Source organism: Trichoderma evansii, assembly GCF_050947405.1.
Source record: "Trichoderma evansii strain SZMC 28006 chromosome Unknown GGI43scaffold_25, whole genome shotgun sequence".
Lineage (NCBI taxonomy): Eukaryota > Fungi > Ascomycota > Sordariomycetes > Hypocreales > Hypocreaceae > Trichoderma > Trichoderma evansii.
The window spans coordinates 456,693-483,529 of NW_028145181.1; the positions used below are offsets into that span (position 1 = coordinate 456,693).

At 49.7% G+C, this 26,837-nt stretch overlaps 8 protein-coding genes across 8 annotated transcripts; 3 read left to right on the plus strand and 5 right to left on the minus strand.

Moving 5' to 3' along the window:
• Positions 1 to 133: 133 nt before the first annotated feature.
• On the minus strand, positions 134 to 1,360 carry GGI43DRAFT_387547 (mitochondrial 2-oxodicarboxylate carrier; the record flags this gene model as incomplete). The annotated part of the gene is made up of 6 exons (XM_083203950.1): positions 134 to 217; positions 269 to 887; positions 961 to 1,077; positions 1,139 to 1,149; positions 1,223 to 1,245; positions 1,315 to 1,360. The coding sequence occupies 6 exons, from the start codon at positions 1,358 to 1,360 to the stop codon at positions 134 to 136; spliced, it is 900 nt and encodes a 299-aa protein (XP_083056752.1).
• A 1,773-nt stretch (positions 1,361 to 3,133) lies between these two features.
• Positions 3,134 to 8,302, plus strand: GGI43DRAFT_217746 (uncharacterized protein). The gene is made up of 2 exons (XM_083200297.1): positions 3,134 to 3,995; positions 4,054 to 8,302. Exons 1-2 carry the CDS (start codon positions 3,340 to 3,342, stop codon positions 8,165 to 8,167), a joined length of 4,770 nt encoding a protein of 1,589 aa, XP_083056753.1. The 5' UTR covers positions 3,134 to 3,339; the 3' UTR covers positions 8,168 to 8,302.
• A 943-nt stretch (positions 8,303 to 9,245) lies between these two features.
• On the minus strand, positions 9,246 to 10,168 carry GGI43DRAFT_217709 (uncharacterized protein). Its single transcript, XM_083200295.1, has one exon. The coding sequence runs from the start codon at positions 9,940 to 9,942 to the stop codon at positions 9,283 to 9,285; it is 660 nt and encodes a 219-aa protein (XP_083056754.1). The 5' UTR covers positions 9,943 to 10,168; the 3' UTR covers positions 9,246 to 9,282.
• Positions 10,169 to 11,332: 1,164 nt separating this feature from the next.
• Positions 11,333 to 14,547, plus strand: GGI43DRAFT_217712 (autophagy-related protein 13-domain-containing protein). The gene is made up of 3 exons (XM_083200296.1): positions 11,333 to 11,681; positions 11,741 to 11,836; positions 11,899 to 14,547. Exons 1-3 carry the CDS (start codon positions 11,436 to 11,438, stop codon positions 14,347 to 14,349), a joined length of 2,793 nt encoding a protein of 930 aa, XP_083056755.1. The 5' UTR covers positions 11,333 to 11,435; the 3' UTR covers positions 14,350 to 14,547.
• Positions 14,548 to 15,848: 1,301 nt separating this feature from the next.
• On the plus strand, positions 15,849 to 18,845 carry GGI43DRAFT_217832 (uncharacterized protein). Its single transcript, XM_083200298.1, has 6 exons — positions 15,849 to 16,222; positions 16,335 to 16,495; positions 16,590 to 17,345; positions 17,429 to 17,501; positions 17,575 to 17,778; positions 17,851 to 18,845. The coding sequence occupies exons 1-6, from the start codon at positions 16,180 to 16,182 to the stop codon at positions 18,540 to 18,542; spliced, it is 1,929 nt and encodes a 642-aa protein (XP_083056756.1). The 5' UTR covers positions 15,849 to 16,179; the 3' UTR covers positions 18,543 to 18,845.
• Positions 18,814 to 22,752, minus strand: GGI43DRAFT_217844 (SNF2 family N-terminal domain-containing protein). Its single transcript, XM_083200299.1, has 2 exons — positions 19,527 to 22,752; positions 18,814 to 19,451 (listed from the first exon to the last, which is right to left on the minus strand). The coding sequence occupies exons 1-2, from the start codon at positions 22,374 to 22,376 to the stop codon at positions 19,086 to 19,088; spliced, it is 3,216 nt and encodes a 1,071-aa protein (XP_083056757.1). The 5' UTR covers positions 22,377 to 22,752; the 3' UTR covers positions 18,814 to 19,085.
• Positions 22,753 to 23,029: 277 nt separating this feature from the next.
• Positions 23,030 to 24,077, minus strand: GGI43DRAFT_415659 (Ran GTPase-binding protein NTF2). Its single transcript, XM_083207172.1, has 7 exons — positions 24,013 to 24,077; positions 23,910 to 23,951; positions 23,826 to 23,843; positions 23,695 to 23,759; positions 23,568 to 23,639; positions 23,417 to 23,512; positions 23,030 to 23,352 (listed from the first exon to the last, which is right to left on the minus strand). Exons 2-7 carry the CDS (start codon positions 23,914 to 23,916, stop codon positions 23,230 to 23,232), a joined length of 381 nt encoding a protein of 126 aa, XP_083056758.1. The 5' UTR covers positions 23,917 to 23,951; positions 24,013 to 24,077; the 3' UTR covers positions 23,030 to 23,229.
• Positions 24,078 to 24,370: 293 nt separating this feature from the next.
• On the minus strand, positions 24,371 to 26,603 carry GGI43DRAFT_217935 (beta-lactamase/transpeptidase-like protein). The gene is made up of 3 exons (XM_083200301.1): positions 26,168 to 26,603; positions 25,115 to 26,100; positions 24,371 to 25,048 (listed from the first exon to the last, which is right to left on the minus strand). Exons 1-3 carry the CDS (start codon positions 26,399 to 26,401, stop codon positions 24,616 to 24,618), a joined length of 1,653 nt encoding a protein of 550 aa, XP_083056759.1. The 5' UTR covers positions 26,402 to 26,603; the 3' UTR covers positions 24,371 to 24,615.
• Between the last annotated feature and the right edge of the window lie 234 nt (positions 26,604 to 26,837).

Below are 26,837 nucleotides of genomic sequence, written 5' to 3' on the forward strand. Positions count from 1 at the left end.
AACCCAAGAAGAAATTGTCTAAACGCTGAGTATGAAGTTCTCTAGACAGTGTGTGACAAGTTGATATCGTGGACTGTCCGCCAGCCCGACAAGATTCTATACTTTTTATTTTCTTCCGACATCGCAATTCAGTTTATGATTGCCACTTGCGGAAAGTATCCATAACAGTGGTGAAGACAACCAAGAGGATACCGCCTCCTGGGCCCAGACGGAGAACCTAGCAGGCATGAGTAAATACGATATCACCAAAGGACATGGAAAAGCTTACCTTGGGCAAGAAGCCCTTGTACAAGGCACCGAAGCCTTCTTCCTTGAAGACAGTCACCACGGAAGGGAATGCCCAGTTGTACTTGGGGATCTGGCCAGGCACCTTGGGGGTGTTCTGAATTCTGCTCTTGACCACATCCAAAGGAGTGTTCAACACAGTTCCGATAGTTCCACCAATAGCACCAGAGATCAGATCATTGGCCATCTTGCCCCTGCTGGTCTCAGCCTGGGGGAGCAGTTGTCGGACCTGGAAGATGCAGCCAAAGTAGCCAGCGTTCCACAGAATGTGTCGCCACATTGTGCTCTCAAGACCCTGGTAAAGGGTAAGGGGACCCTCGTTTTTGACCGTCTTTACAACACAGTCAACCATGCCGTTGTATTTTCCAGCTGATGCCTTATCCTGCAGACGAATTTTGACCAATTCGAACGGAACGACGACAAAGGATTCAGTGGCACCGGCGGTAGCACCGGTAAGAACAGACAATGACTGGTTCATCTTGTCGACGCCAAACATCTTGCGGTAGACCTTGCCCCATTCGTCGTTGGCAGCAAACTTGGTGGCTCGCTTGGGGGCTTCCATCAGAATCGGAGCGGAGATACCACGGTAGAGACGTGAAAATCTACATTTCCGTGAGAAGAGGATTCCTGGAGGAAAGAAACATGCGGAACAAGGGAAAAGAAAGAGATGCCTACCCTTCGGTCTTGACAATCTTCTGGAAGCAATCTAGCATACCAGTATATGCTTCAGCACTGGCGGCAGCAGTGCCGGTCTGCAGCTGGATTCGAGTCTTGATGACATCCAAAGGATACCTAAATTATGATTTGTAAGTATGGCTGGGTTGGTGGGCGTCGTGACTGTAGCGCAACATACATGACCAAAATCTATATTGGAACATCGAATAATCGTCAGCTGAAGCTTCCGTAGAGAATGTTGGGATTATGGATCATGCCGTACCTCCGAGACACCGGCAATTGCGCCTGAATTAGATAGATGTTAGTGATGCTATCGTAAATGGCATTAGCGAAATGTGTGGCATGAGTGCCTACCTGCGGCGAATTGGTACTGGAAGGGAAGGGGCTTGGGCTCGGCCATCTTGACGGATTGACAGCTTGACTTGAATCAATTGCGATGTTGAAGGAATTCCGCGACAGAGGGGCCGAGCGCAGTTATAATTAGCGGAGGAAGATCGGAGGGTCGTTGCGGAGGGGATTTTTTTTTCTGTAGCGGCGACCAGGCTAATTCGTGGGGTGAGCGTGGCCGGCTGTAAGCGATAATCCACTGGCGCTAGCGAAGACCCTTGTGTCAGTCTAGCGGCTCAGATGGCATCGAGAGACGGCAAGAACACGCGACACCAGTTCAGGCATTAAATTAGGCGCATGCGAGAAACGTCAACGCCTTGCATGTGTTAGTGCCTCATGCAGCAGAGCACCAAGAATTTATATGAGCTAGAAGAATTCATGCCGAAGTTGGAGCTTCAATATTAGCGTGGTCACGAAGAGAATATGTTGTAGATTGCGGCGATTTGCCCGCTTGAGCCATGCTGATGCTAATCGCTTGTGCGAAGTTGGACATCGGATGCAATGGCCGGAATCTGTGTTACCGAGATCAGATAAGATATGGCAGATCAGGCATGCCCAGATCGGACTTTTTAACTTGAGATAGCGAGTAGTAGTTTGCAGATTTCTTGCAGAATCCGATCTCCTGTCTTCGACTTTAATGGAGCGGAATCACTGAGACGGGGCCCCAAGTATAATACGGTACTATCGCTCCCAAGTTGTCTATCTTGATGGTCTGATTTCCATCACTACTTGCTTCTGTAGCTTTTACTCTCGATATCATTTTTTAAAGTTATATTACGACTTATGTGAAGATCTCTATGCTAAACTCCAGTAATTTGTTAATCCATACTGCTACGAGCGATTTATTAATAAGCCCCCCGCAAACATACTACCTATGCACAACGACTGATGGCCTCCTGTAAAGACCCGGCTATGCGGTGCTAGCAATGCTGAACATCGCGCACTTGTGCCGCCTGGCTACGAGAATTCCCGATCTTCTTTTAGCCTCTCACAGCTAAGCTTACTAGTACGCAGCAGCCCAGCAAATTAAACCCGCGCAATGTCGCCATGTGCTATCTTTGCGGGCAACCCTATCTGGGAATGAGGTGTCAAAACAATTTACCACAGGCTGCAGCTGCGGGCTGCTATTGGCTAGGGCTCGAGCGAGGGCTGTCCGTCTTATCGGCGCAAGCCCTCCGTGGCCCGGAACTAAAACCCCGCCAACGTCAACCACAATGAGGGATCATGGGTACGTCTTTGGGAGGCACGGAATGATAGACATGTACGCGATACAGACGATGTTATTTTTGAAGGAAAAAGGTAATTTGGCATGAAGAAATTATTTTGAAAAATATCGACATAATACATGCCATGGCTCGTATTCTTAGATATTCATCTCCAGTTCCTTTCACGCTTAAAACCAGCCTTTACTGTGATACTAGCCTCGGGTGGTGCTAGAGCCCTGAAAGTCTCGGCTTAGCAGCTGCCAGGTCTCGGCAGATGTACCGTCTTCTAGAAATAGTCTATGACTGGCGCAAGGCCACGCAGCTGCGAGCTTGGAGATATCTAATGACCAGCGAACTCCCTCATCCTCCACCATTACTCTTCCCTGGATTTATTCCGAATATCCAGAAAATCCGTGCCTTCAGCTGAAGCAAATACCTTTGCATCACCCCTTGATATTATCGATAACGAAATTTAGCCACCGAACGTCGATCCAAAACCTATCGCGCATTCCTAGGATTGCTTCGTGCTTCGTACCCATTTCGGTGATAACGACCTGTCGAATCCCGCACACGCACGTCTGGCTGCAGTCACGCCGAGTCGCACAACCTCCTAGTTTCGAATACTTCAGCAGAAGAAAATATTGACGGTGCTTTCCGAGACGCCAGCAACTCTCCGGCGCTTCGAACAGTACCTTTAAACAAGCCGTGATCCGTGAGACTCACAGCGAGGTGCAATTTCCAGGCGCCTGGGCTCACCATCCATTCGGCAGCTGCTTATCCCCGGCCGATGAGTCATTTGCTGTGGAAATATTTCTGGGAAAATGATGTCGACAGGTTTCGGCGTCTGCTGGCCTCGGCTGGATCTAATTCCCAGACACCTGCAAAGAACCCTGCGGTAGGCGTTGGCGCATCTTATCTGGGAGCGAGCCCTGGTAGTATCGGGACCTCTCCAAGAGCTGCAACAAAACCGCGAAAGACCCCAGGGTACAATTCAAGCCTCGGAAGAGCAAAGGATGGTGGCGCAGGTCTAGGTAAAGCAGAAGTGAACAGTCGCGACCACGCCGGTCTGACGCTGTTGCTGCGTGCATCCTCTTCTCCTGATCCAAACGCACTGGCTTTCGTCCAGGCTCTGATTGACCATCCCCATATCGACCTGTATGCTCAAGACCCTGAGAGTGGCTGGAATGCCCTTCATAGGTCGCTTTATGCCGGTAACGCATCCATAGCGAGAGCGTTGCTGGCGAAAGAGCGTGGAGATTTGCTCAGCCATACTGCTGGTGCTGTGAACAAAGTCGGCCAGTTGATTAAGACCAAGGATCACGAAGGCAACAGCCCCTTTGATCTCTATAATTCGACCATTGCTACGAGGTCGTTCATATATCCACCGCTGAAATCTCTACTTGACGACGACTCGGATGTTGGCGATGGCGACTTGGATCAAATGTTAGTATCCGCAGCCTCGTTCTTGACCAACATTTAACGCTGACCTGTTTCGTGATAGTCCTACTAAGCTCGCACATGGCAGTAACAACCATGTCGAGGGAGATGAGCTCTTTGTGTTTGGAAGCAATAAAAACGTGTCTCTAGGAGTTGGGGACGAGGATGACAGGCAGTATCCTGAGCGGATAATGCTTCAACGGCCAGATCAGTTGATCCAGCGGTTTTATCGAGATTATCTCACAGAGAAACACGTGGATGCTCCGCTTGATGTCACCTCAGATCTCGACAAGATTCCCGTTTTAGTTCAAAATCGACCTTTAGTAATCCAGGACGTCGTCATGTCGAAACTGCACAGCGCTATTCTTACAGACGATCCGACCTGCAACATGTATGTCTGTGGAGTTGGCCGCGGCGGAAGGTTAGGCCTTGGGGATGAGAATACACAATTCAAATTTACTCCCCTACATAGTGCTTTCGCAGATAAAAAGGTCCGCCAGGTTGCACTTGGGCAGAACCACTCAATGGCTGTTGTTGGAAATGGTGAATTATGGACTTGGGGCCTCAATTCGGATTCGCAGCTTGGCTATGTGCTGCCCCCTCCGCTGAGAACAGATGAAGAGCCGATGAGCCTTATCCCTCGACAAGTTTTCGGCCCCCTTAAGAAAGAGATCATTCTAGGCATTGCGGCGTCTTCCATTCACTCTGTAGCTCACACCGGATCGTCACTGTACTGCTGGGGTCGTAATGTTGGCCAACTTGCTCTGATGGATTCTGATTCTCGATCACTAGACCTGCAGCAGACGCCTCGAAAAGTCGCTGCGTCTCTGTTAACAGCTCCAATCGAGATGGTTGCCGCGATTGACAAAGCTACTACTTGCTTGCTAGCAAATCACACCGTTTGGGTATTTACCAACTATGGATACAATCTCATCAGATTCCCTATCCCCGATGGTATCCTCGATCATAATCTCGTTGGATCTGTCTTTTCAGACAAGCTTGGCATGTCTAGAAGGGATATTGAATACATTGCTTCTGGCGGGGAGACCATTGCAGCAGTTACGGCGCATGGTGATCTCTTCACCATGCAGTTGAGTAACAAGGGAGATGCTGGAGCTCCGTCCCGTTCCAGCTCTGGCCTTGGCTCAACGACCAATCCTGTCAAAATAAAGAGTGCGGTAACGCAGCCGCTATGCATATGGGATTCGGGGAAAGACGGAGTCACTTCAGTCAGCGTAGGGGAGCATGGATCCGTCATCATTTGCACCGAATCTGGCGCTGTTTGGAGGAGAGTAAAGCGTATCAAAAGCAAGATTGAATCCTTCGTTGGTTCTGCTGACACAAAGAAAAAAGACTTCAAATTCCAGCGTGTACCTTACATCACAGACTGCGTGGCCGTACGAAGCTCTACCTTTGGAGCCTTTGCAGCCATTCGGAAGGATGTGAAAGTTATGGCCAAAGAGATTCGCATTGCCGAGCAGAATATCTGGAATGATGTTGCCTCTCTCCTTTGCTTGAAAGACTTTTATGCGCCTGAAGCTAATTTTGAGAATGACTTGACACGGAAATCTTGGACCGCTTCCATTATGAGAGAAGGGCCTGGTACTGTGGCTCACCGGATTCTGAGCTCCTCTAATATCGAAACAGACATGCTGCAGTGGCTGCAAGCCAACTCATTTTTATACGATACCGATTTGGAAATTCGTACGTCTACTGCTCCAGATATCAAGATACCAGTTCACGGTTGGCTTTTCTCTGGGCGAAGTACTATACTTCGCACAGCCTTGTCCGATTTCCGTTTCCAGGGCTCTCATACCCCTTCAGAATCATTTACGATAGAACATGTCGGCGATAAAATGGTGCTAACCCTGCTCCACGCTGACATCTACACGATGCTGAATATTGTGGTATACATGTACCAGGATAACATCCTACCCGTATGGAAATACACGCGTGAAGCTCCGTCACTAGCTCACCGCTTTCGTCAAGTTCGAACAGATCTAATGAAACTTGCTACGAAACTCAACATGCCGAAGCTTGAGGCCGCGGCTCGGTTGCAAGCCGGCCTAGAGCGAACACTTGATATGGATCTGCAAGAAGCAATAAGCGATCCCATATTTTTCGATGACGGCGACGTCATATTGGAGTTGGACGGAGACGAAGTTACTGTTCACAGCCATCTGCTGTGCCAGCGATGCCCATTTTTCGACGGGATGTTCAATGGCAGATCACAAGGACAGTGGCTGGCTGATCGACGCTTCTCAACGGAGCACGCCGAACCAATTCGAGTTGATCTGAATCACATTCACCCGGAGACATTCTCATACGTACTCACATTCTTATATGGGGACGTAGGCGAGAAAATGTTTGACGATGTGATGGCTGCATCCCTTGACGAATTCTCAGAATTGGTTCTGGATGTGCTTAGTGTGGCCAACGAACTCATGATAGACCGACTGTCACAAATATGCCAGTCTTTGATTGGCAAGTTTGTGACAAACCGAAACATTTCTAATCTTCTCAACGAAATTAGCCAGTGTTCAGTTGCAGAGTTCAAGAATACCGGGCTAGAGTACATTTGTCTACAGCTCGAATCTGTGCTTGAAAACCACTACCTAGACAGCCTTGACGAAGAGCTCTTATATGAGCTTGATGATAAAATTCGAGACAACCAGCTTGCATGTTTTCCGTTTGCAAAGAGTGGGAGAGCAGAATTGCTTCTTCATGAAAAGTACCCTGATCTAGCAGCGGACATTGAAGAAGAGAGGCGACGCCGTGTCAAGGAGATGGCCTTCAAACAGGCTCAGAGAGAAGAAGAGAGAAGGGCATCATCTTCATACAAGCCTCGATTTGGAAGCTTGGATGAATCTACTCGAGGATCGGAAACCCCTGAGAAATTTAACAGACAATCCAAGATGGGTCGGAACGAGCCATTTAGTCCAGCCTTGCGCCCAAAAGATTCTATTGTCGATATGATCTTTGATATGGAAGATGAAGGGCCTTCGGGAGGAAGCAGTCTTGTGTCCCCGCAGCTATCACCTCCTCTAACACGCACTGATATCGACGTTGGACCGATATCGAAGCTTCCGGCTGAATGGAAGAGGTCGAAAGGCAAGGAAAAGGCAGAGTCACTCCAATCACCTGTTTCGAGCCTACCCTCTCACCAACAACCGATCCCTGAATCAGTAACGCCAATTTCTAAAGAGGCCAAACAGAGCTTGGAATCTCCATACTCGGGATCCAACTCCCCGTGGGCTTCTGCGGCGTTAGCTACCACTAAACTGGATCTGAAAGATATCATGTCTGAAGCCTCAGGGAAATCGGCATTAACAGCTGCTTTATCAGCACAATCGACGAAGGATTCAGCTGGCAAACCACTTTCTAAAATGTCCCAGAAGGAACGCAAGAAACAGATGCAGATACAGCTAGATGCGCAGATCGCAGCTCAAGAAGAGCAAGCCAAAGCAGTCCCATGGGAAACGGTATCGCCATCAACTAAGAAGCAGCCGCCGTGGAAACCGGCAGCCCCTGTTCCAAAAACCTCATTACAGCAGGCTATGGCATCTGATGCTGCACAGCGAAGTGCGATATCTACAAATGCTAAGCCGCTAATTGCGTCGGAGTCTGATCCTCGATCCGCGCAAAGGCGGACGGCGTCCCCTGACACTCGATTCCCCGGACAGGGGCGCCCTGGTAACCCGCCATCTCAAACAAAGCCAGGGGTGGACAAACTACAGAGCAGACCTCTGGTACCCCACTCAAAATCCTACATCAAGCCCGCGCCAAAGACGGAGCCAACTCTTGGAGTAAGCATGGCTGATATTATCGGACAGCAACAGAGGGAGCAAGAGATGGTCAAGGAGGCTGTTGCAAAGCGGTCACTTCAGGAGATTCAAGAAGAGCAAGCCTTCCAAGAGTGGTGGGATCAGGAGAGCCGTCGTGCACAGGAAGAGGAGGCTAGACGGCATGCTAAGGCCAAGGGTGCGGGAAAAGGAAAGGAAGAGGAGGGAGGAGGAAGACGTAACCGCCGGGGACGAGGAGGCAAGACCCGGAACAACGAGCCGCCAAAAACCCAGCTGGCGGATGTTGAAGGATCAAATTCCAAAGAAGCAGCCAAGACAGCCCGGGGCAGAGGTAGAAGCAGAGGTAAAGGGAAGGCTACCAGCGGCGGGACGTGAGTTTTTCGTTCTTGTTTGGCTTACTCGGCGCATTAGACGGCTACACCGTCGATTAATATTTAGATATCCCACTACTCCGATGCATTTTCTCGTAGTATTACTTTATATTGGCAATATCAACCATGATCTGACACGCTTTTTGTGTTACTACCAATGGCTGCAGACTTCCAGGCCACGGGAGCAAACTTGCAGGAAGGAGAAGCAGCGCTAAGTCGTATTCATATCATCAAACGCTGTGCATGAATTCCGAGAGCAGGAGAATGGCGGAGAATGGGCCAATTCATTAGAAGTGCCAGCGCATCTTGCTGGGTGACACCAGCCATTCAGAGGCCTTGGAGCCTCACCGACACAATTTTAGGGCCCTTAGCAAACAGCTTTGCACGTTACAAGCCCCGATTCTGGTCTGTGTCTCACAAGCACGATTTCATGTGCGTGTTACATTTAATACTGTAGACTTTCAATGAGGAGGATTGGCAATTCCGCCTGGTACGACCTCACGCGCCGTTGCGTTTTTCCTGGCTGACATTCAACCATTGCCACAATCCTTGCGTGCTCAACACCCAGGATTTGTTAATCTCCATTGTCTCACCCGTGCTGAGCAAGCCTCGATTGATCTGATCCAGCCCAGCCCCTTCCGGCTAGGCAAGCACCTGCGTTGCGCTGAATCAAATGGAGTGCATGTCCGATGTCCACCTAGAATGCTCCGTATTTCTCTTATGCTGTAGCACCACTTACCACCGCTACCAGGGCAGCAGGCATGTTTATGCCAGGTACCGTCGCAGTAACGGGTGACCGTCGCCTTGACACCTGGTTTAGCGCGTGGCCGGAGATCAAGGATATGTGACTCTGACAATGGCGCGATAATAGCACTTCCCCACAGCTTCGGGATGCTCGCTCGCTATCAAATGCTTGTGCTTGGTAGCGCCAGGCCAATCGACTTTGTCGCCCTGCAGCGCTTCTGGGCTCAGCGGTGTATCGGCAGCCGCTTGGGGAGGCTCTGGGTGGCTTGCGCCAGAGGTTCCGAGGAGGTACCTGTGTAATATTTAGCAATCAATCTAGCAAGATGGTGTAAAATGGCTGTGAGAGGTGCAATCATTTACTTTATTTTCTTAGTATTATGTAGATATGACTGCAGATCTTTTTTCCTTTTCAATCCCAAGTCGCCGCTGAGCAACATCACATAACGTGATATTTTCACATTCGCAGTCCCCCTCTCTGATCCAGCGATACGTGATGCTCCACCTATCCTTACGAAGCCTGACTGTCCCGTCTGCCAGAGTGTCTGTCTTTCTCTTTTTAATTCCATGAGTCCAGTGCAGCCTCGCATCTCCAGTCATCTTCATCATCCCCCGCGGCATTAGGTCTATATCAACGCGCTCATCTCCGTTACGAAACTGCATCAAGATTGGCGACCCGATAGACAGCGCGTACAGTTGGTCCCAGGCCTGATGAGCATCAACGTGCGGCGGGATCCCTGTGCCTGGCGGATAGTATTGTAGACAGACCTGGTCAGGTGGTCGAGCCTCCGTTATGGGGATTAATGGTATGAGCCAGTCGGGAAACTCTTTATAGGGGATATCTGGGTCTACCCCAAAGGTCGTGTAGTCAAATGTGTAGCCGTAGTGTAATGATAGGCGACTGCTGGCCTTTTGGGGCCAGTTCAGTTCATTGAGAAAGGTGTGAACCAGTTGCTCCTCATGCTCCGGGCTGATAAAGTCGTCTTGCAAGAAAAGTCCCCTGGGCAATCCAGGTCGCTCTTCAAACTTCCCTGCCATACCAATTATGAATGGCAGTTCTGTAATGGGTGGCAGTATTATAACCCGTGTGAAAATTTGAACTATGTCCCGCTAGTGTAAATGCCGAATATACTACCCAGCTTAAGAGATGCCACTTTGACCTGTGCTCTATTAGCAGTCATCTGTTCTAGATAAGCGATGCATTGAGTAATATACACACAGGCGTGTACCTCTCTGTAACTACCTTTAATAATGCTAATACCTTAGTCCTAAGGCATGTCCTACTGATGTCTTTCTATGGCTTATAAGAAGCACGAGACCAATAAGTGGAGCTGACATGAGTCGGCGCGGCATCGGTATCTGGGCAGTTGGAGCACAGTATATTGCTAGGCGCTAGAGCTCAGCGCTCAATAGGTACAGTAGCACTCAATACCTGGAGCTGTAATAGCACTAGTCCTGCCTTGTACCCACTCCAAGCCGATACTCCTGGCATCATTACTGCGCTACTTTGCAGGTACTTGCCAGTGCTGCGACATACTACCTACCGCCGCTAAACCGGCTTTCATGGCCTCTCTCCACCAACGTCGTTCCGTCCCCCAGCTCTCACAAAACCTTATCAGCAACCATCAATCTCGCGGGCGAGCAACAAAAGCATCCTCACTCTTCCATCTCACCTCCGAGGCCCCAAGTCTCCCATCCCCCACCCCTTCAGATCTCACCGCTGGCAAGGTCCTTTCAGCCTGCGCGTTCGGCGTCGACGAGGGCGCTTCTGCCAGCTTGCACGCTGCTCGTTGGCCGATGACGAACACCCCCGTCCCTGGCGCTGCTATCACGGGGTCCCTGGGTCGGACGAGTGCCGGGGCGAGTGACTCTGCCTGCTAAAAGGGAGCTCGCGTCCTGTGACGATACCCGTCTCCACAGACTTTATCGATTCGATACCGGGCTCGCTGCTCTTGCTGCAATCTAGAACTGCTTCTGCCGGCGGATCGCAACGCCTTTGTCTTCACTGCATTGCAGATAGTTTGTAGCGTCATTTTGCCCAATCTATTCATCTAGACCTGTGCATCTGCATCTGCGCTGGCTGCCTGGCTGCCGAGCAAGACCCCATCAAGGTCCTTCTTTTTCCCATCTTTCCCCTCTGCTGCCTGGCGAGTTAGCCAAGGTTGCCTCGCTCGCGGACCTCGATTGACCAGTCATCGGCCTCAGTTGGCATTTGGCTGCACCGCATTCGAGGGCCGCCAGAATTAGGTCGAATTTCTTGCCTTGCTGCCCATATCTGCTCGACGTGAGGCGCCCGTCTGCCGCATACGAGAGCGGACGACACATCTCATCGACAACTCCCGGAACCTCAACGCCCACGCCTACGACATGGAAGAGCAGTCTCAGTTCCAGACCGACACCCCTATCCGAATTTGATCGATCGCCTTCCGATTCTCTCTCTCCACGTCCCTCTTCGAAACATTTGGTTTCGGGAGCCGATAAAACACACTATTCCCTCTCCTCTCCCCTCCCCTCTCCCTCTTTGATCAGAAATGCATCAACAAGCCCGAGTGCCTCCGAGACTTGCTTCGCCGGCAAGGTCACCGATGCGATCGGGTAGCCTGAGAGACGGTGTATCAGGATCTCGGCCACGAGCGGGATCGAACCTATCGACCAGGGAATATACGAGCTCGCCTCTGATGGACCAAGGAGAGCTACCGCCGGAGCGAGGAGGAGGGCTGCCGGACCAAGGAGAGTTGCCGGCAGCGTCAGTAAAAAAGCTGGATCAGATAGTCCAGGTAGGTTGGACAAATGCTTCTCTCAGTGAGCAATGAGCTAATGTCAATGTTGTTGATAGAACTTCCACACCAAAATCGCTGCTGTCGTCGTCGCTTCACGTATGAAAGCAAAGCCAGTTTACAGTGCCAGCGGAGTGCCAAAAATCAATAAATGGGTATGATTCAATTCGTTTCAGCAGACGGAGGACTTGATAGGCTGACTATTGTGCAACAACAGTTCCAGCTTGAAACGGAGGAGATTGACGAGTTTAGGGAAGAGCTGGGGATATGGAAGAATTGTGGCAGCCTCGAGAATCACCCGCCGCCGATGGTTATCGAAATCTATCTTGATGCATCGACCCTGAAAGAGAGCCAGAGCCTCGTCATCATTGATGAGGATGGAAAGCGGTGGGATGTTCTAGAGCAGCTCACTTCATCAACATCCTCAAGTGGCAGCGATTCCCTCACCACAGTGAGACGGCCCACTGAAGTAATACTCGAACGATGGCGAGTGGAACTGAAGACGACACCCGACAGACCCTTGGATGACTTTGGACCTATCTTGCCCACCATTTACAAAAAGGCCATTGTTTTCTTCCGATCTCTCTTTGTAGCTACTAAGCTATTACCGGCCTGGAAGTTTGCTAGCCAAAGCGCCGCCAAGAACTCTCACCCTGCTCTGATTCCCCGATGCAGGATCCATATACCAGACTCTGATAGACCAAGGCCTGACCTATTGAAGAATCCCATAGATGGAAGGCGGGACGCAGTTACGGAGTACATGTTTGGGGATCTCGAAGTGCCGGTAGGACGGCTATGCACCAGCGTCATTTATCGAAATGATTGTACATTCCGCGTTGACGACTCAGAGTCGCTTCTAAGCTCTCGCTTCATGGGAGTCGACGAGAACTTCTTCAAGCCATCATTACCGCAGCGGCACATGGCTGAGGTTGGCTCGCTAAAAGACCACCGTCGGGGGGTGAGTATGAACGATGTTCAACAAACTTATGGTAGTTTATCAACCTTCCATGGTGATGGACCGATTGGCACAAGCCCCATATCTGCGCTTCGCGCTGTCAAGCCACCAGGTTCAGATACGAGCTCTCCCCCAGCATCACTACCTCGCCAAACTGATGCCGGGGTGGCTCCTCATTCAATGCCAATATCTGGAGGACGAGCATCTGCGGCGCGGCCTACGGTCCGTGTTGGGGAAGACCGAAGAAGGCCATCCATATCTTTCCAACCATTTAAAGCCGGCTCCCTCTCTGGATCTCCTGTTCCCCGACAGAGTGAGCCAGTGTCGCCTGCGTCACTTACTAGACCTAGTTTACCATCACTCCGACAGCCAGGAAACCGATCTTCATTAACCGCGGGCATGCCAGCTTCCCTTCGCGGTGGGCCGGCAGCAATAAATACCACGGATTCCCCTATAACAGGATCTCCGCGACCGGCATCTGCCAGTCGATATAGCAGCAGCTTTACGCACCGGAAAGGGCGCTTATCAATCGGAAACACGAGCCGAGCAGGTGATGAAGAGCAGGGCAGCAGTGGGAGACAGAGCCTGGCTTCGTCAATTGTGCAACCCGGCTCCGGATTTCTTGCAGAGGTAGGAGCTGGAAGCTATAGCTCTCTCCAGACTGACGAAGATGATATTTCTGATTTCCTAAAGGCTCTGGATAGCAAAAAGACACTCAAGTCTTTTGAGCCGACAAAGAAGGGAGAGTCAGCGACGAGCAGGACGGTAGCTCAACTATCCAAGTTCCATATGATGAAGGATTCGAATAACGCTCTTACGGAGTCGATGACGTCCTCTATGCAGCTCAACCGCTCCTCAACCGTTTCCAGCAGACAGCTCAACAATTTTGCTAGTATTGGTGGACCGATTTCAGTATCTACATCTACCTCTCCTGGGAAGCCGGTGTCACCGCACACGCCACACACACCCGCGATACCATCTCGCTTGAGCGAGAACTCGATTATTGACTATGCCCCAACCTACAAGAGGGTAGAGCCGCCAGAGCGAGAGTCAAAGTCATCCAAGGCTACTGGGTCCCAGAGACAAGGCACTACGACTCAAGATGGCACGACTGCAATTGACATTCCCTTGTCCCCTAGGCTGGGCACTTATCACCGCCGATCCAGCTCAGTTGCCCAGCAGGTCCGAGCTATAACTGACGATGAAGAGACCGATTTGCCATTCGCTACGCATCGAAGCATTAGTCTCGGAGCAAACGACAGAGAACCCCCAACCTTGAGCACTCTTCTCGGCCGGCAGTTGGAAGAGGAGTGCTCCGGACAGCAGGATGGTGCATCTGCCGCGCTTCGCCCAACTACCGAGATCCCGACTTCCGGGTCATCGGAGATGATTCAGCGAGGCTCAGCAAGCGATACACCCCCAGACGGCTTTATTTCAGCCTCGCAGTCGAGCTCTTCCTTTCAGCGACGGCGATATGCCGGCATGGCTGGTGGCCGTCGCAACACGCCTCGAGGCAGCTTCAATGGGTCGACCAGTAGGCTTGGTCGTCCAGATGAAGAAGCCGTTGGTGAAGAGCCGTTGGTATTCACCCTTTCCGAGATGGATGCAATGGGAAGGCGAAGTTTAGAAGAACGCCGCGGAAGTGGCGCTGCGTCCAATGATCGACCAACCTTTGAGCCGCGAGGTGTGACTCGAAGAGGATGGGCTGAGTGAAATGTCTACACTCATGAACTTTTTTTCTTTTTCTTTTTTACTTCTGCTTACTAAAGATTGGTTGATTGATTGATTGATTGATTACACAGATTGGTTGATAGATTCATCATTTTGCTCAACTCCCCTCCCAAAGCCGAGGGGGTTTTCGACATAACGCCCTGTTTTAATGATTGATTTGGATATTTGGACTTGAGCTGGCGGCGTTAATTGGCATTTCTCATAAAATTGTCTTCTGTTTTCTACTTGCTTTCTTTCTCCTCTTTTTACGTTGGATATTGGTAACAAGGAAGCCACCTCAATGGCATGGATATCTGGAGTTACTCTTCATCTTCTTCTCACCTTTTATTTCTCTTTTTACTCATCTCCGCCTTTTCAATTGTACCTGCTCTCCTACTCTACACGTTATTCTTTTTGCTTGTGAGCGGTTTGTTTATTTCTGCTGTGTTGTTACTAGTACTATTACTACCTCCTTTCGGAGAAGGGATCTGGCCTGAAGGAGAGCCTGTGTATATATCAGCAGGTAAAGGATGAATGATATGGTTTGGACAGGTGTTTGTTGGATCTACGATGAGTGCAGCACTGGAGAGTATATGGCGGCCTCGAGGCAGCGTACGAAGTAGATGAGAGTTTTGAAAGGGTGGGAAATGGGGTGTCATCTTTGCTTATTACTTGGTAGTATGCAGGTTCATCACCCTATCTATAGTGGCATGGCATCACTCTGTGCCTCGGTATGTAGCTATCTATTTTAAATTTAAGTGGTTGCATACATGAAGACGCAAACGTAATCTAGGTGCGCATATAAGTAGATGCATGCGTCTTTCTCATTGTGCATACTTGTACCTGGCTAAGACGGTTATACTGAGTGACGTTGCAGCGGCGTTGCAGTAGCCTTACAGCAGCCTCATAACAAGCATAATCCAGCTACTATAATATTTGTACTACTGCCCTAGTTGCCTGAGCCTTCTTTGGGCACAAACCAATATTGCACGGGGCGGGATGACGAGATAGGCAGGGAAGCGCAGAATACTTGGGCGTGGCGACAACGTGGCGCGCGGCCAGCCACGTCATGGCTGTGCTGCGGTGCTGAGTCTCCTCAACAGATAGGAGGGACAGGACAAAGAACCGTCAGCTCATTTTCAGCGACGCCAAGGTGATATTGAGGCAAGTAAGCACCTAGTGCTGTTTAGGTAGGTAGTTTATTCTCCACGTTCCTTTGTGCATATAGAGAGTTCTTTATAGGGAGTGTATTATTGACGTTGAATACCTATTTGGCACAGGCTGCAATCGAGTGCTACCAGACTTGATAAAAGGCCAAGTAGCCAAAAATTGACAAGAAACCAATACTGTAATTTATTATATGGGCAGGTATTCGTAATCCTACTTCAGTTCTGTCCATTTTCTTTTTCCTTTTTTTTGCGGGTGCAGACACCCGAAAGCCTCGCTGTGGATGACGAAGTTCCTGGCCAAGGCCCCCTGTAGAAGGAACACCTCAGTACCTAAAAATGGGCGACGTAACTCCACACTTTCAAACTTGTACTTAAGGTACGCCAAGTACTTACATGCATGTGCGCACTGGGTGGCTTAGCCAGCAGCTCGCAGGTACCCATTGTCGAACTTGACTCGGCCATCAGCTCCACGATCTTCCCTTTTACAACCTCAAATCCTGTCCTTTTCTCTGCTTCACCTTGTATCGACAAGCAGCTGCTGTTTCTTTCCTGAAGGCGCTGCGATTTCCATTCGACGACAGCCCAAACCCCGTGCGACCGTTTTAGCCTCAGCGCTCGTTCCGCCTTCAGCTTTCGTCATACCTCTGTCTTCGTATCCACCACCATGTTCCGAGCAGCGGCGGCTGGGCCGTTCGACGAAGTCGTCAGTGAGTATCCTGCGAACTGGAAGGAGAAACATCGCCAAGGAAGCCGAGAGATGTTTCTCTTATTCTTTGTTATTTTCCCTTTCCTCTGTGTGCTTGCTAACGCCCGCCATAGCCAAGGCGACTGACGAGAATCTGACGTCGGAGGACTGGGGTGCCATCATCGAAGTATGCGATAAGGTGTCTGGCGACCAGAATGGCTCCAAAGAGGCCGTCCAGAGCATGATCAAGCGACTCGCTCATCGCAACGCCAATGTGCAGCTCTATACTCTCGAGGTATGTTCTTCCCTCGGCTCTCTCATGATGGCGGCACTCCCCCGCTCTCCCAAGCCCGCGGCAAATAGCTAACCATTATCCTCTCTCCCACCAGCTTGCGCACGCCCTCTGCCAAAACTGCGGGAAGCAGATGCATCGCGAAATCTCCAGCCGCGCCTTTACTGAGGCTCTGTTAAAACTCGCCAACGACCGGAACACCCACCAGCAAGTCAAGAGCAAGATCTTGGAGAAGATGCAGGAGTGGACCGACATGTTCAGCAGCGACGCCGACTTGGGTATCATGAACGACGCATTCCACAGGTTGAAGCAGACCAACCCTTCTTTGCAGCCGCCCAGCGCGCCCCAAAAACAGGGCCTGACCGATCAAGACCGACAGAAGGAGGACGACGAGCTACAGATTGCCCTGAAGCTCAGCTTGCAGGACGAGGAACAGAAGAAGGCGACTCAGGCGGCAAGCTCGCATGCCGGATCCAGCAACCAGCAACAGCAGAATGCTCCTGCTTCGACTGCGGTGCCGTCGGGCACTACAGCTGCTACCGTGAGCAGAGTGCGTGCCTTATTCGACTTTGAGCCCACTGAGCCCGGTGAGCTGGAGTTCAAAAAGGGCGACGTCATCGCTGTGCTGGAGAGCGTGTACAAGGACTGGTGGCGTGGTTCGCTCAAGGGAAAGACGGGCATCTTCCCCCTCAACTACGTTGAGAAGCTGACGGATCCCACGCCGGAGGAGATGCAGCGAGAGGCCCAAATGGAGGCCGAGGTCTTTGCTGAGATCAAGAACGTGGAGAAGCTATTGACGCTCCTAAGCGCTTCAAACATAGGACCACGAGAGGAGGATAACGAGGAGATTTCGGTATGTGAAGCTGTGCATGCGATTTGAATCAACTATCTTGAAAGGTGCATGCGTTATGAAGTCGCTAACATTTTCAAAACTAGAAATTATACCATCAGACGCTTGCAATCCGTCCAAAGTTAATTAAACTGATTGAGAAGTATTCGCAAAAGAAAGGTAATTAAGCATGATAATTCTGTCTCCTTATTCTCTCAACCCATAGCAGTGCCACTAACAGCTGATGATATAGATGATTTCACTCAGCTAAACGAAAAATTCATCAAAGCTCGAAGAGACTACGAATCTTTACTAGAAACCTCCATGTCTCATCCTCCTCAGCACAACTACCAGCAGTACGCTATGCGCCCAGGACATCAGGCCTATCCTCCTCCCGCAGGCACATACCCACCTCAGGGGCAGGACCCTCAGAGATTCTATACTCCTGGTGCTCAAGGTTCGACTTCTTCCCCCCTTATCTAATCACTTGTGCGAGAATATGAGTTCAGTTGCTAACCGTTGGTATAAGGCCGGCCACAGTACCCGCCGACTTCTTCCCCACCTCCTAACTTCCAACAGCCTGGTGCGCCTGCACAGGGTTCTTCTCACCCTCCACCAGCGCCGTTTTACGGTGCCGAGACTCCTGCAGGCCAGCCAGCTGCTGGTCAACAATATCCACCAAGAGATAATGCTCCTAAAATACCCTCCAATGGCAATCAGCCTCCTCCACTCAACACTACATCTTCACCACCGCCTCCTCAAAACTTCAATTCCTTTCAACAGCCTCCCAACCAGCAGCCTCCAAGCACCTACGGCGCTCAGGAGCTAGCTACTTCCGTATACGACTCTCCCATTGCTCCCAACAATCCCAGCTCTGCGAATACATTCTCCAGCTCTGTCTACTCCCAGGATGGCCCAGCCGTTCCCCACCCGAACGATAATGAGCCCATAGCTCCTTATGCTACGCAGCAGCAGCCGTCGTACCAGAGTTACCAGCCTCCTCACCAGCCTCCTCACCAGCCTCCCTCGCAACCGCCCCAGAATGTCATGACCCCTCCGCCGTTGCAGCCCTCAGGGCCTAACTACGATAGTCGTCAGAACCTACCTAGTCAATCAGGCGCGGGCCCTGGAGGCCAATATAGGCCTTATGTGCCTCCTGGCTCATCCGAGCCTAGTGCTCCAGGCCCAAATGATTACTACCGCCAACCTGGTGTCTATTAGTTTTAGCTGTGGATAGTGTTGTGTTGGGGGGGTAGAAGAGCTGGCTTTAGTGTTTGTATGTAATTAGTGGAATGATGGTTACGGCAATAGGAAGGCGAATCTACTTTTGTATTCTTTCAAAGAGAGAAGATTGTTATTTTCTTTCAGCTTTGCTTTTTGGGTTATTTGAATGAATTGTCTAGCGTGGACTGGAATGGAGTGGTATAACGAGGAACAAATGACTTATTCCCTTTATTCGACTAAATGATTCTCTACTGTGCAATCTCTCAGCTATTTGTCTTGTGCTGTTGATGTTGTGATTACTTTTGCTTGAAGACAGAAATCACTAGGCTGCTGGCCAATATTTGGACTTGATTTAAATCAATAAATACGGTGAATATATGTGTGTATTTCATAATGGCTCATAAACATCCCAGCCAAAGCTAGCAAGAGACTCCTGTGATGCCGTAGATATTCTCCCAGCCCAGCTTGCCTCTATTGTTCGTATCTCATAATCATAATCATAATCATGAAACTTAAAAAAAAAGTCAATCCATCCATCCTCTACCATCGTCGCCCGTACGCACTATCTTCTGGCCTCTGCGTCTTCTTCTTCGCCATCCTCATCATCCCCGTCGAGTCCCTGGCGCTCCTGCGCTCAGCATCCGCCTGGTCATCGTTGGTGGCGGCATACGACTTGTCTTCCCGTCCGTGAATCGGCTTGAATAGATCAATGATTTCGTTGATGCCCAGCTTGAGCGCGCCCTTCTTGGAGCTGCCTTCGATGGTCTGCTCGGCGAGGAGGCGCTTCTTCTCCTGGAGTGCAAGGATACCGTCTTCGACGGTATGGGAGACGGTGAGCTTGTAGACGACGACATCGACGGTTTGGGTGAGACGGTGGACACGGTCGATGGCCTGCTCTTCGACAAACTATCAGGAGTTAGCATTTCGTTGTTGAACCTAAAATTATTGAGGAGGGTTATAAAAAGGGAGAAGGAGACTTACGGGATTCCAAAATGGCTCTATGATAATAACCCTCGTCGCTGCAGTCAAGTTCAAGCCCAAGCTACCGCACTTCAAACTACAAAGGAGCACTCTCGTCTTATTGTCCTCGCGCAGTTTTCGTAGGCTCTTTTCCCGCTCATCGTTCTTCATGCTACCATCATAGCGTGTGAAGCGCAACTGTTCCTTGCGAAGGAACGGCTCGACCAGGTCTAACATAGACGTAAATTGCGAAAAGACGATGAACTTGTGCTCGTGTGCCTCTGCGCGCAGAAGCCTGATGAGTTCGCGGATCTTGGCAGAGGAAAGGATGCTGTGCTTGTCGCCTGGTGGCGAAGGGTCGTACGCGGATGAACCATGAGAGTCGCTCTCTTCAGAGTCCAATTCTTCTTCGTCTTCTTCAGAGTCCTCTTCTGAATTAGATTCAGACTCAGAATAGTCATCTGAAGCAGAAATGGCGGCTTTTGATTTCTTGGGCTTCTTATCTTTAAGCGTCTGAGCAGCCATATTTTTAGTGATTTCAGAAACGGATAAGAGTGAGTCGTCATCTGAATCGTCATCCACAGACTTATATCCTTTCTCCTTTCTGGCGATGGAATCATCCACCACAAAGCTGTCGAGATTGCTCCCATCGTCGTCATCTTCTTCAGAGTCTTCAGAGTCCTCTGATCCTATCGAGTCTCCGCCACCTTCTGCATTTTCATCTTCCTCTCCGCCAGCCTTGCCTAATCGTAAAGCCCCTCGTTCACTTCCCGAGACAAGCCAGCTGCCATCAGCCTCTTCTTCGTCTTCGCTATCAATGACGGCATTGCGATTTGGACGGCGGCGGGGCTTTTGCTTTAGCTCATCATCTTCGTCATCGCTGTCAACCACGGCATTACGATTTCGTGGCCTCCGTGCTCTTTGTCTGGGTTCTGCATCATCTTCATCATCTTCTTCTGCTTGCTTTTTGCTCTTTACACTCTTCTTCGGTTCTCTCTTTTTAGGTCTGGAGGGTGCTGTCTTTGTACTCTTCTTGGTCCCCTTTTCCTCCGGCTGCGTCTCTCCATAAAAGAACTCCAGATCCGAGGCACACTCAGCACAGTTGTCATTGCCAGCATTTCGCTGTTTCTTCTCTACCGGCCGGCCACAAATGCTGCATTCTTTAGTACTAATCCCCATGCCTGAAAGCAAATCGGCCACCGAGTCAACATCCGCATCTTGCTGTTTTGAATTTGAATAGCCTGTAGACAATGCATCTTTGTCCGCTCCCAACTTGCCCTCGAGAAGCTTTGGATGATTGCACGCTTGTCTTAGACGTAGCAGCAGTGTAAATGCATTAGCGTAGCTTATCTTCTCTTTCATCATTTTCGTCATGCTTCGGTCAGCGCGAGCTTCTAATCTTTGATAGAATCTGCGTTCTGCGGGAGATAGTTCGGCAGCAACAGTAACTACCTTGCGGTTTGTATGTCTAAACCCATTTATGGAGGTTGCGCCATCAGCAGACGGCACTCCACCAGGGACAAGTGCGCCGTCCTGTTTCAATATTTCCTTTGTCCGTCTCTTCATGAAGCAGCGGAGAAAGCTATGAAGTCTTCCAAGGGCGATATGGCCTTTGCCGCCCTTCAGGGGAGTTTCGATTTGATCTTTCCAAGCTCGGATATCGTTGTAGGGTTTGATGCGAAGAAAGTTGATGAGAGACTGCAGCTCCTCGAGGTTATTCTGCATCGGTGTGCCAGAAAGGCACCAGCGGTATTCGGATTGTAGTGCGCAGCAAGCCTTTGTGGCTTTCGCATTCCGGTTCTTGATGGTGTGCGCCTCATCCAGGATGACTCGCCACCAATGAAGCCCGAAGCAGCCTCCCCTGTCTCCATCCAGGAATTTACCATGTTCAGAGACGAGAATTTGGTATGTAGTAATGACAACGTCGTAGAGCTTAAGATCTTCAGAATCTTTTGTTCGCTGAGGCCCATGATGAACAAGAACTTTTAGCCCGTGTGCTTCAACTACCTTTTCATTAATTTCTGATTCCCATTGCCTGATCAATGCTAGAGGGGCAACAACAAGAGTTGTCTTGTCGACTTTTTGGAATGATTTCTGCCATCCATCTTCGTCTTTCCTAGGCCTCTGGTTGAGAAGTATGAGTGAAATCGACTGCAACGTCTTTCCCAGTCCCATGTCATCAGCTAGTAGTCCGCCCTTGGGGACGGTTCCCTTCTTAACTGGCCCAAGCTCGCGGCCTCGCATCCAGTTAACACCCTCTACTTGGTGGGGAAGCAGTTGAACGTTGAGGCCATCCACATTGCCATCTTTGGCAATGGTTTTGGGATCTTTTGGTACTGAGCTACCCTTGACTTTCTTTTCTTCTGCTGGTAGTTGTGGCTGTTTCCCTTCGTCGGCCTCCACCCCTTCATCGTCATCGCCCTCCATGCCTCCCTCCAGCAGAGCTTTAAGATCGGCATTGGCCTTGGCGGGATCTGTATAGAAAACCTCGTCCTTGGAACGCGGTTGGTGTGGTATTGGTGTCGATGTCGATGTTGAACCCGGTCCGATTGAAGAGAACATGGGCGGTGGGGGAGCGAAGCGAGGCTCGTAGGCTGGCGCTCTGGGCCCAGACACTCTGTTATTGTCGAGATGATGCTCTGGGCGGGTCTTCTGACGGATGAAGATGTCGGCTTTCTGCTTACGAGAGGACATCATCTTGGTCGGGTGCCCAAAGGTGGGATGTGCTGTTGCAGCGGGTTGCGCATTGCCATTGCGAGAGGACCAGCCGCTCATCAAGGCAGTGATGTCAGTGTCGCTGTCCGGCGACTGCTCTCGCTTTTTGCCATCGCTATTGGCATCCGCAGTCCGTGATGCTCTTTCTTTGACCATGTTTGGCAGTTACTTTCTTGGGAGAGAGAGTGGTGAATGTTTGAGGTTTTGGGCAATGGCGGGGCAAGGCTTTAAGGGTCCAATTGTTGACTTATTGGGCTTCGATTCTTATGCCCTGGGCTGAAATTACCAGGAGAGAAAGAAGAGCAGGAAAAGTTGTTTAAATTAGGTAAAAAGGAGCGAAGAGAAGTGAAATGAAGAACATGATTGGTGGTTTTTGGTTTCTTGTTCTGCTGTGCTGTTCTCACTGCATCTTGCATGCAACCTGTGCAGTTGTGAACGGCCACACGGCAACATTCACGGTTGTCATATGCTAGTAGTCATTCTGTAAGTAAATGTCAAACGCCATGACATAATTGCCCCAGCAACTGGCCGCCACCACACCAAACGCGAAATGCGTCCAGTAATCTAACAAGCACTGTGATAAATAACGGGAGGCCTACATCCCACACAGTGTTTGTAGTGGGGAGTCAACCGTTCGAGCCAAGCGGGAAACAAAAAAAATAGGGAATATTACAACTATAAGCACACAGTTGCTTTACTACTTCTATTGTCCTCTACTGCCTCTACTGCTTCTATTGCCTCTACTACCTCTGCATTTTCATTTTATCATCCTGGGGTCCTTATCTCGGGAATAGTAGAGCTACAACGGCTTTGGTGGTATATAGTTTAGATTTAGCTATGCCTAAAAGCTTTGAAATTTTTTCATGTGAGAGTGTATTAACTTCTCTAGCCTTTATTCTGATCCTCTCCGGGCCCCATGTCCTTATCTTCAGATTCTGAGCTTCGGTATCACCAGGTCATTACCCACTCCTTGTCCACAAGCAAGATTTTCCAGTATCGAGTTCCAAATTTAGTAAACCAGCTTGAAGATGTCGTTCTTGACAAGGAAGCCAGTAATCTCGCCACCGGGGCCCTGGCTGACGCTGACCTTGAAGTTCTGGACAAAGTTTATCAGGTTCTCATCCTCGTCGACCTGGAGTTGTATGCGTCAGCGACATTCCATCTTAATATTTGATTTCGGCTTGTAAATCTAGTACCTTGAGCTTTCCTGTTACCAGGATCAGGAGATCGTTATCGGCGAGCTGAGCATCGAGGGTGGAGAGCTGGTGACCGCTCATCTTGAAGGGGAGGCTCTACACTGCCGTTAGGAATAGCTCTTCGGGTGTATAGGTTAAGAGTATTATATACCGTGAGCTTCTCCAGAATGCTGCTGGCACCCTCAAACTTCTGAGACTCGAAGGTAAGGACGGACTGGGGAGTCTGTGCAGAGCGTTAAAACGTCATAGAAATGCCGTCAGACCAAGTCGCAACCTACGTAGACCGCAGCGAGGCCGGCAATGTTGGTGCTCATGCCCGTAAAGAAGCCGTTGACAAACTGCTCTGTTCGAGAAAACGATTTCGCGTTAGAAAGCTCAGCTCAATGGTAGCTATATCGTATACACATACTGGCGATTTCCTCGACGTCTATTGCAGTTTTGCGTGATTAGTTCGTTACGGCGCATCGCTAGAGGGGGTTGTTTGACGTCTTACTGGCCATTTTGACGGTTGAGGGTTCGTTTTTCGTGTAGAAAACTGGCGGTTGTAAGTCTCGAGTCAGAAATCGGAGGGTTGGAGAGGTTAAGGGAGGGCGAACAAGAGATATGTGCTCGGAGATGGATTTATCGCAAAATGTGCCCAAGGCTGTGAAGACGATAAACGCAGGGAGGCATGGTGGGGTAGGCAGATGAGGGACACACAGTGCAAATTATCTATTAAACGCATATAGCTGGGTCATAGCTGTATAACTACATATTTGGTGGGATATGAGCTCCGTTAACGGGGAATATGCATCTAAAAGGATGCACTTCTATATCTTGAGCCGCCAAATTTTTTTCGATGTTTCAAGAGCGTAGGATTTTCCACCCCAAGCTCTAGGGCCAAAGCTGCAGTTAACCCGACACCATTTTTCTTTGCCTTTCTGCAAAGTTTAATATTGCAATCGCAGAAATGAATTAATCTACAGCTATATGGTAAGTCAATTGGCTTTTATACCAGCTGAATACCGCCCTCTCTCCTGATGATAAAACTTAAGAACGGCCAACTGAATTTGATGTTGAATTCTTAATCACCAACTTTTTGTCTGACTACACAAACATACACTCTTTGCGTGCTTCTCATTTTACAATATTCAATATGGAACTGTACAGCCGCTAACAGGACTGCAATACAGCTAGGCACTGCGATTTTCTCGGCTCCTCTACGCAACTCGTTTGAAAAACACCTGGCCTTCATACATGGTATCCATATGATTCTCCCATGTAACCTCCACCCCTACTGGTTTCCCGTCAGCTCCCAGCACAAATTCTGCTCCAAAAAATTCCTTGAACTTGACGCCAGACCATATCGGCGAGGGCATGTATACTATCCAATAACTGCCCGTGACGTGATGAAAGTGCATAGAATAATTCCATGTTGTCTCTGGACGATCGGCAACTAAGATTTTCTCACTCGGCTTATCTGGGTGAGGCTCTTCACGCAGGGTAATATTGCCATATCCTGGATCGTAGTATGTGCCCACAAACTCGCTCACGGCCAATGGAGAGGGCAGTGCGGGATCTGGTCTCTTGGGGTAAATAACGTCCACGGCATTTTCATATAGCCAAGCCAGCTGCTTTTTGGCTTTATCCCATCTATTTCAAAGTCAGCGACGCGCACGAACATTCGATATTCTAAGCGTAGGGTCGATGGAAACATACTTGGCGCCGTAATCTGCGCGATCCTTCTCGGGAATACCAAGCTTATCATCAATGAGCTTCCACGCAATGATTTCTTCCGGAGGCTGGCTTATTGCCGTATTTCCAAATACCACCACTCCATACTGGGCCTCTGGGAACCAATATACTTCGGATCCAAAAGCGTGGACTCCTCCGCTATGAGTATATACCACATGGCCCTTGTGTAAAGTCCTTAACCAGCCCAGTCCATAAAGACTGAGATCATACCCAGGGGCAGTGTTGGCATCCCAGAGCGTTCTGGCGGATCTGATATCCTTGTGCACGGCTTCAGAGAGAGGCCCGGATTGGTGAAGCAAGCTTTTAACCCACTTGGCATAATCAAGCGCATTGGAGAAGACTGATCCTGCTCCGCTGACTTCTACCAAAGGCATATGAGGCATTTCTTTAAACTCCTCTTCGTCCAGATCCCAGTAGTATCCCGAAGCCAAATACTCGGGAGCATCCAGAGCATCCTGTAAATCGAACTTGGTCGAGTTCATACCCAGTGGGCCCCATAGGTTCTCCTTGAGCACGTCTCCAAGCCATTTACCGGTGATGGTCTCAATAGCATGCGAGAGGGCCACGTACATTGTGTTGCAGTAAAGAGGTTTTACGCGCGGTTCGTATGTAAGTGGCAAGTTTCTCATATTCCGGACGATATCCCGTGGAGTTGTTTGCTTTCCATCAGTCACCCTGTGAAAAGAACCATCATGGCGAGGCATGCCTGTTCGGTGACTAACAGCATCCTCCAAGGTGATGTGATTCGTCGCCCATTCATCTTGTAACACGAAATCATCGCGGATAATGGATGAAATAGGCGTTTGCCAGCCTTGAGACAAAGCTGAAAAGTTGCCGGAATGGATCATAGCGGATAGGACCGCAGCCACTTGAGATTTGGTTGTTGAGGCGCCATACCATAGAGTTTCTGGAGTAGCTGGGACATCTGGCAGAGTCGCATATCCATAACCCTAAATAAGCAGCATTAGAGACTCAATATTCGACCTATGTGTATAGTCATATAATGGTAACATTTACCTCGGCGTAGATTTCGTCTCCATCAATCACAGCCACCGCAACACCAGGAACCTTCCACGTATCCAATATCTCGAGAACAAAATCCGCAAACTCAGAAGTCAGCGGATTTCCACTCGCAGTGGGCTCTTGAGACGTAATTGGCTTCTGCCCATTATGTTCATTTTCTTGACCCCTCACTGATACCACGCTTGCAGCGAGGCAGAGAGTCGGAAAGATGAGCCAGGGTCGACCCATGATTGAGTCTCGAATAACTGGGATCTCGTTAAATAATAGCCGTCCTCCAGTTCTTCCTTTGTTTTAGACATATACAAAAGCAAAGCTGCCGGTGTAAATACTGCGAACTTGGCAATGCATTTATACGCAGCCATGTATTTGGGGTAAACCAGCGGTTATAGTACCCTATCTTACGTCAACATTAATGACGTGCGATCCTTCAATCCTACGAACCCATGCAGCAGTAAATCCCGCGAACCTAGCGATGCATCTCTATACTACTATATGTTTGGAATAGGCCCATAGCCATAATACGGTACCCCCATCGTACGTCAGTAAGAACATAAGACCCTTCTGCCTGGCAGGATTCAATTGTAGTGATATCAGATAGTATTTGCTGCTCAGCAAATTAGGCTCGCTCAAACATGGAAATCAAGTTCAAGCAGTATCACAGAAA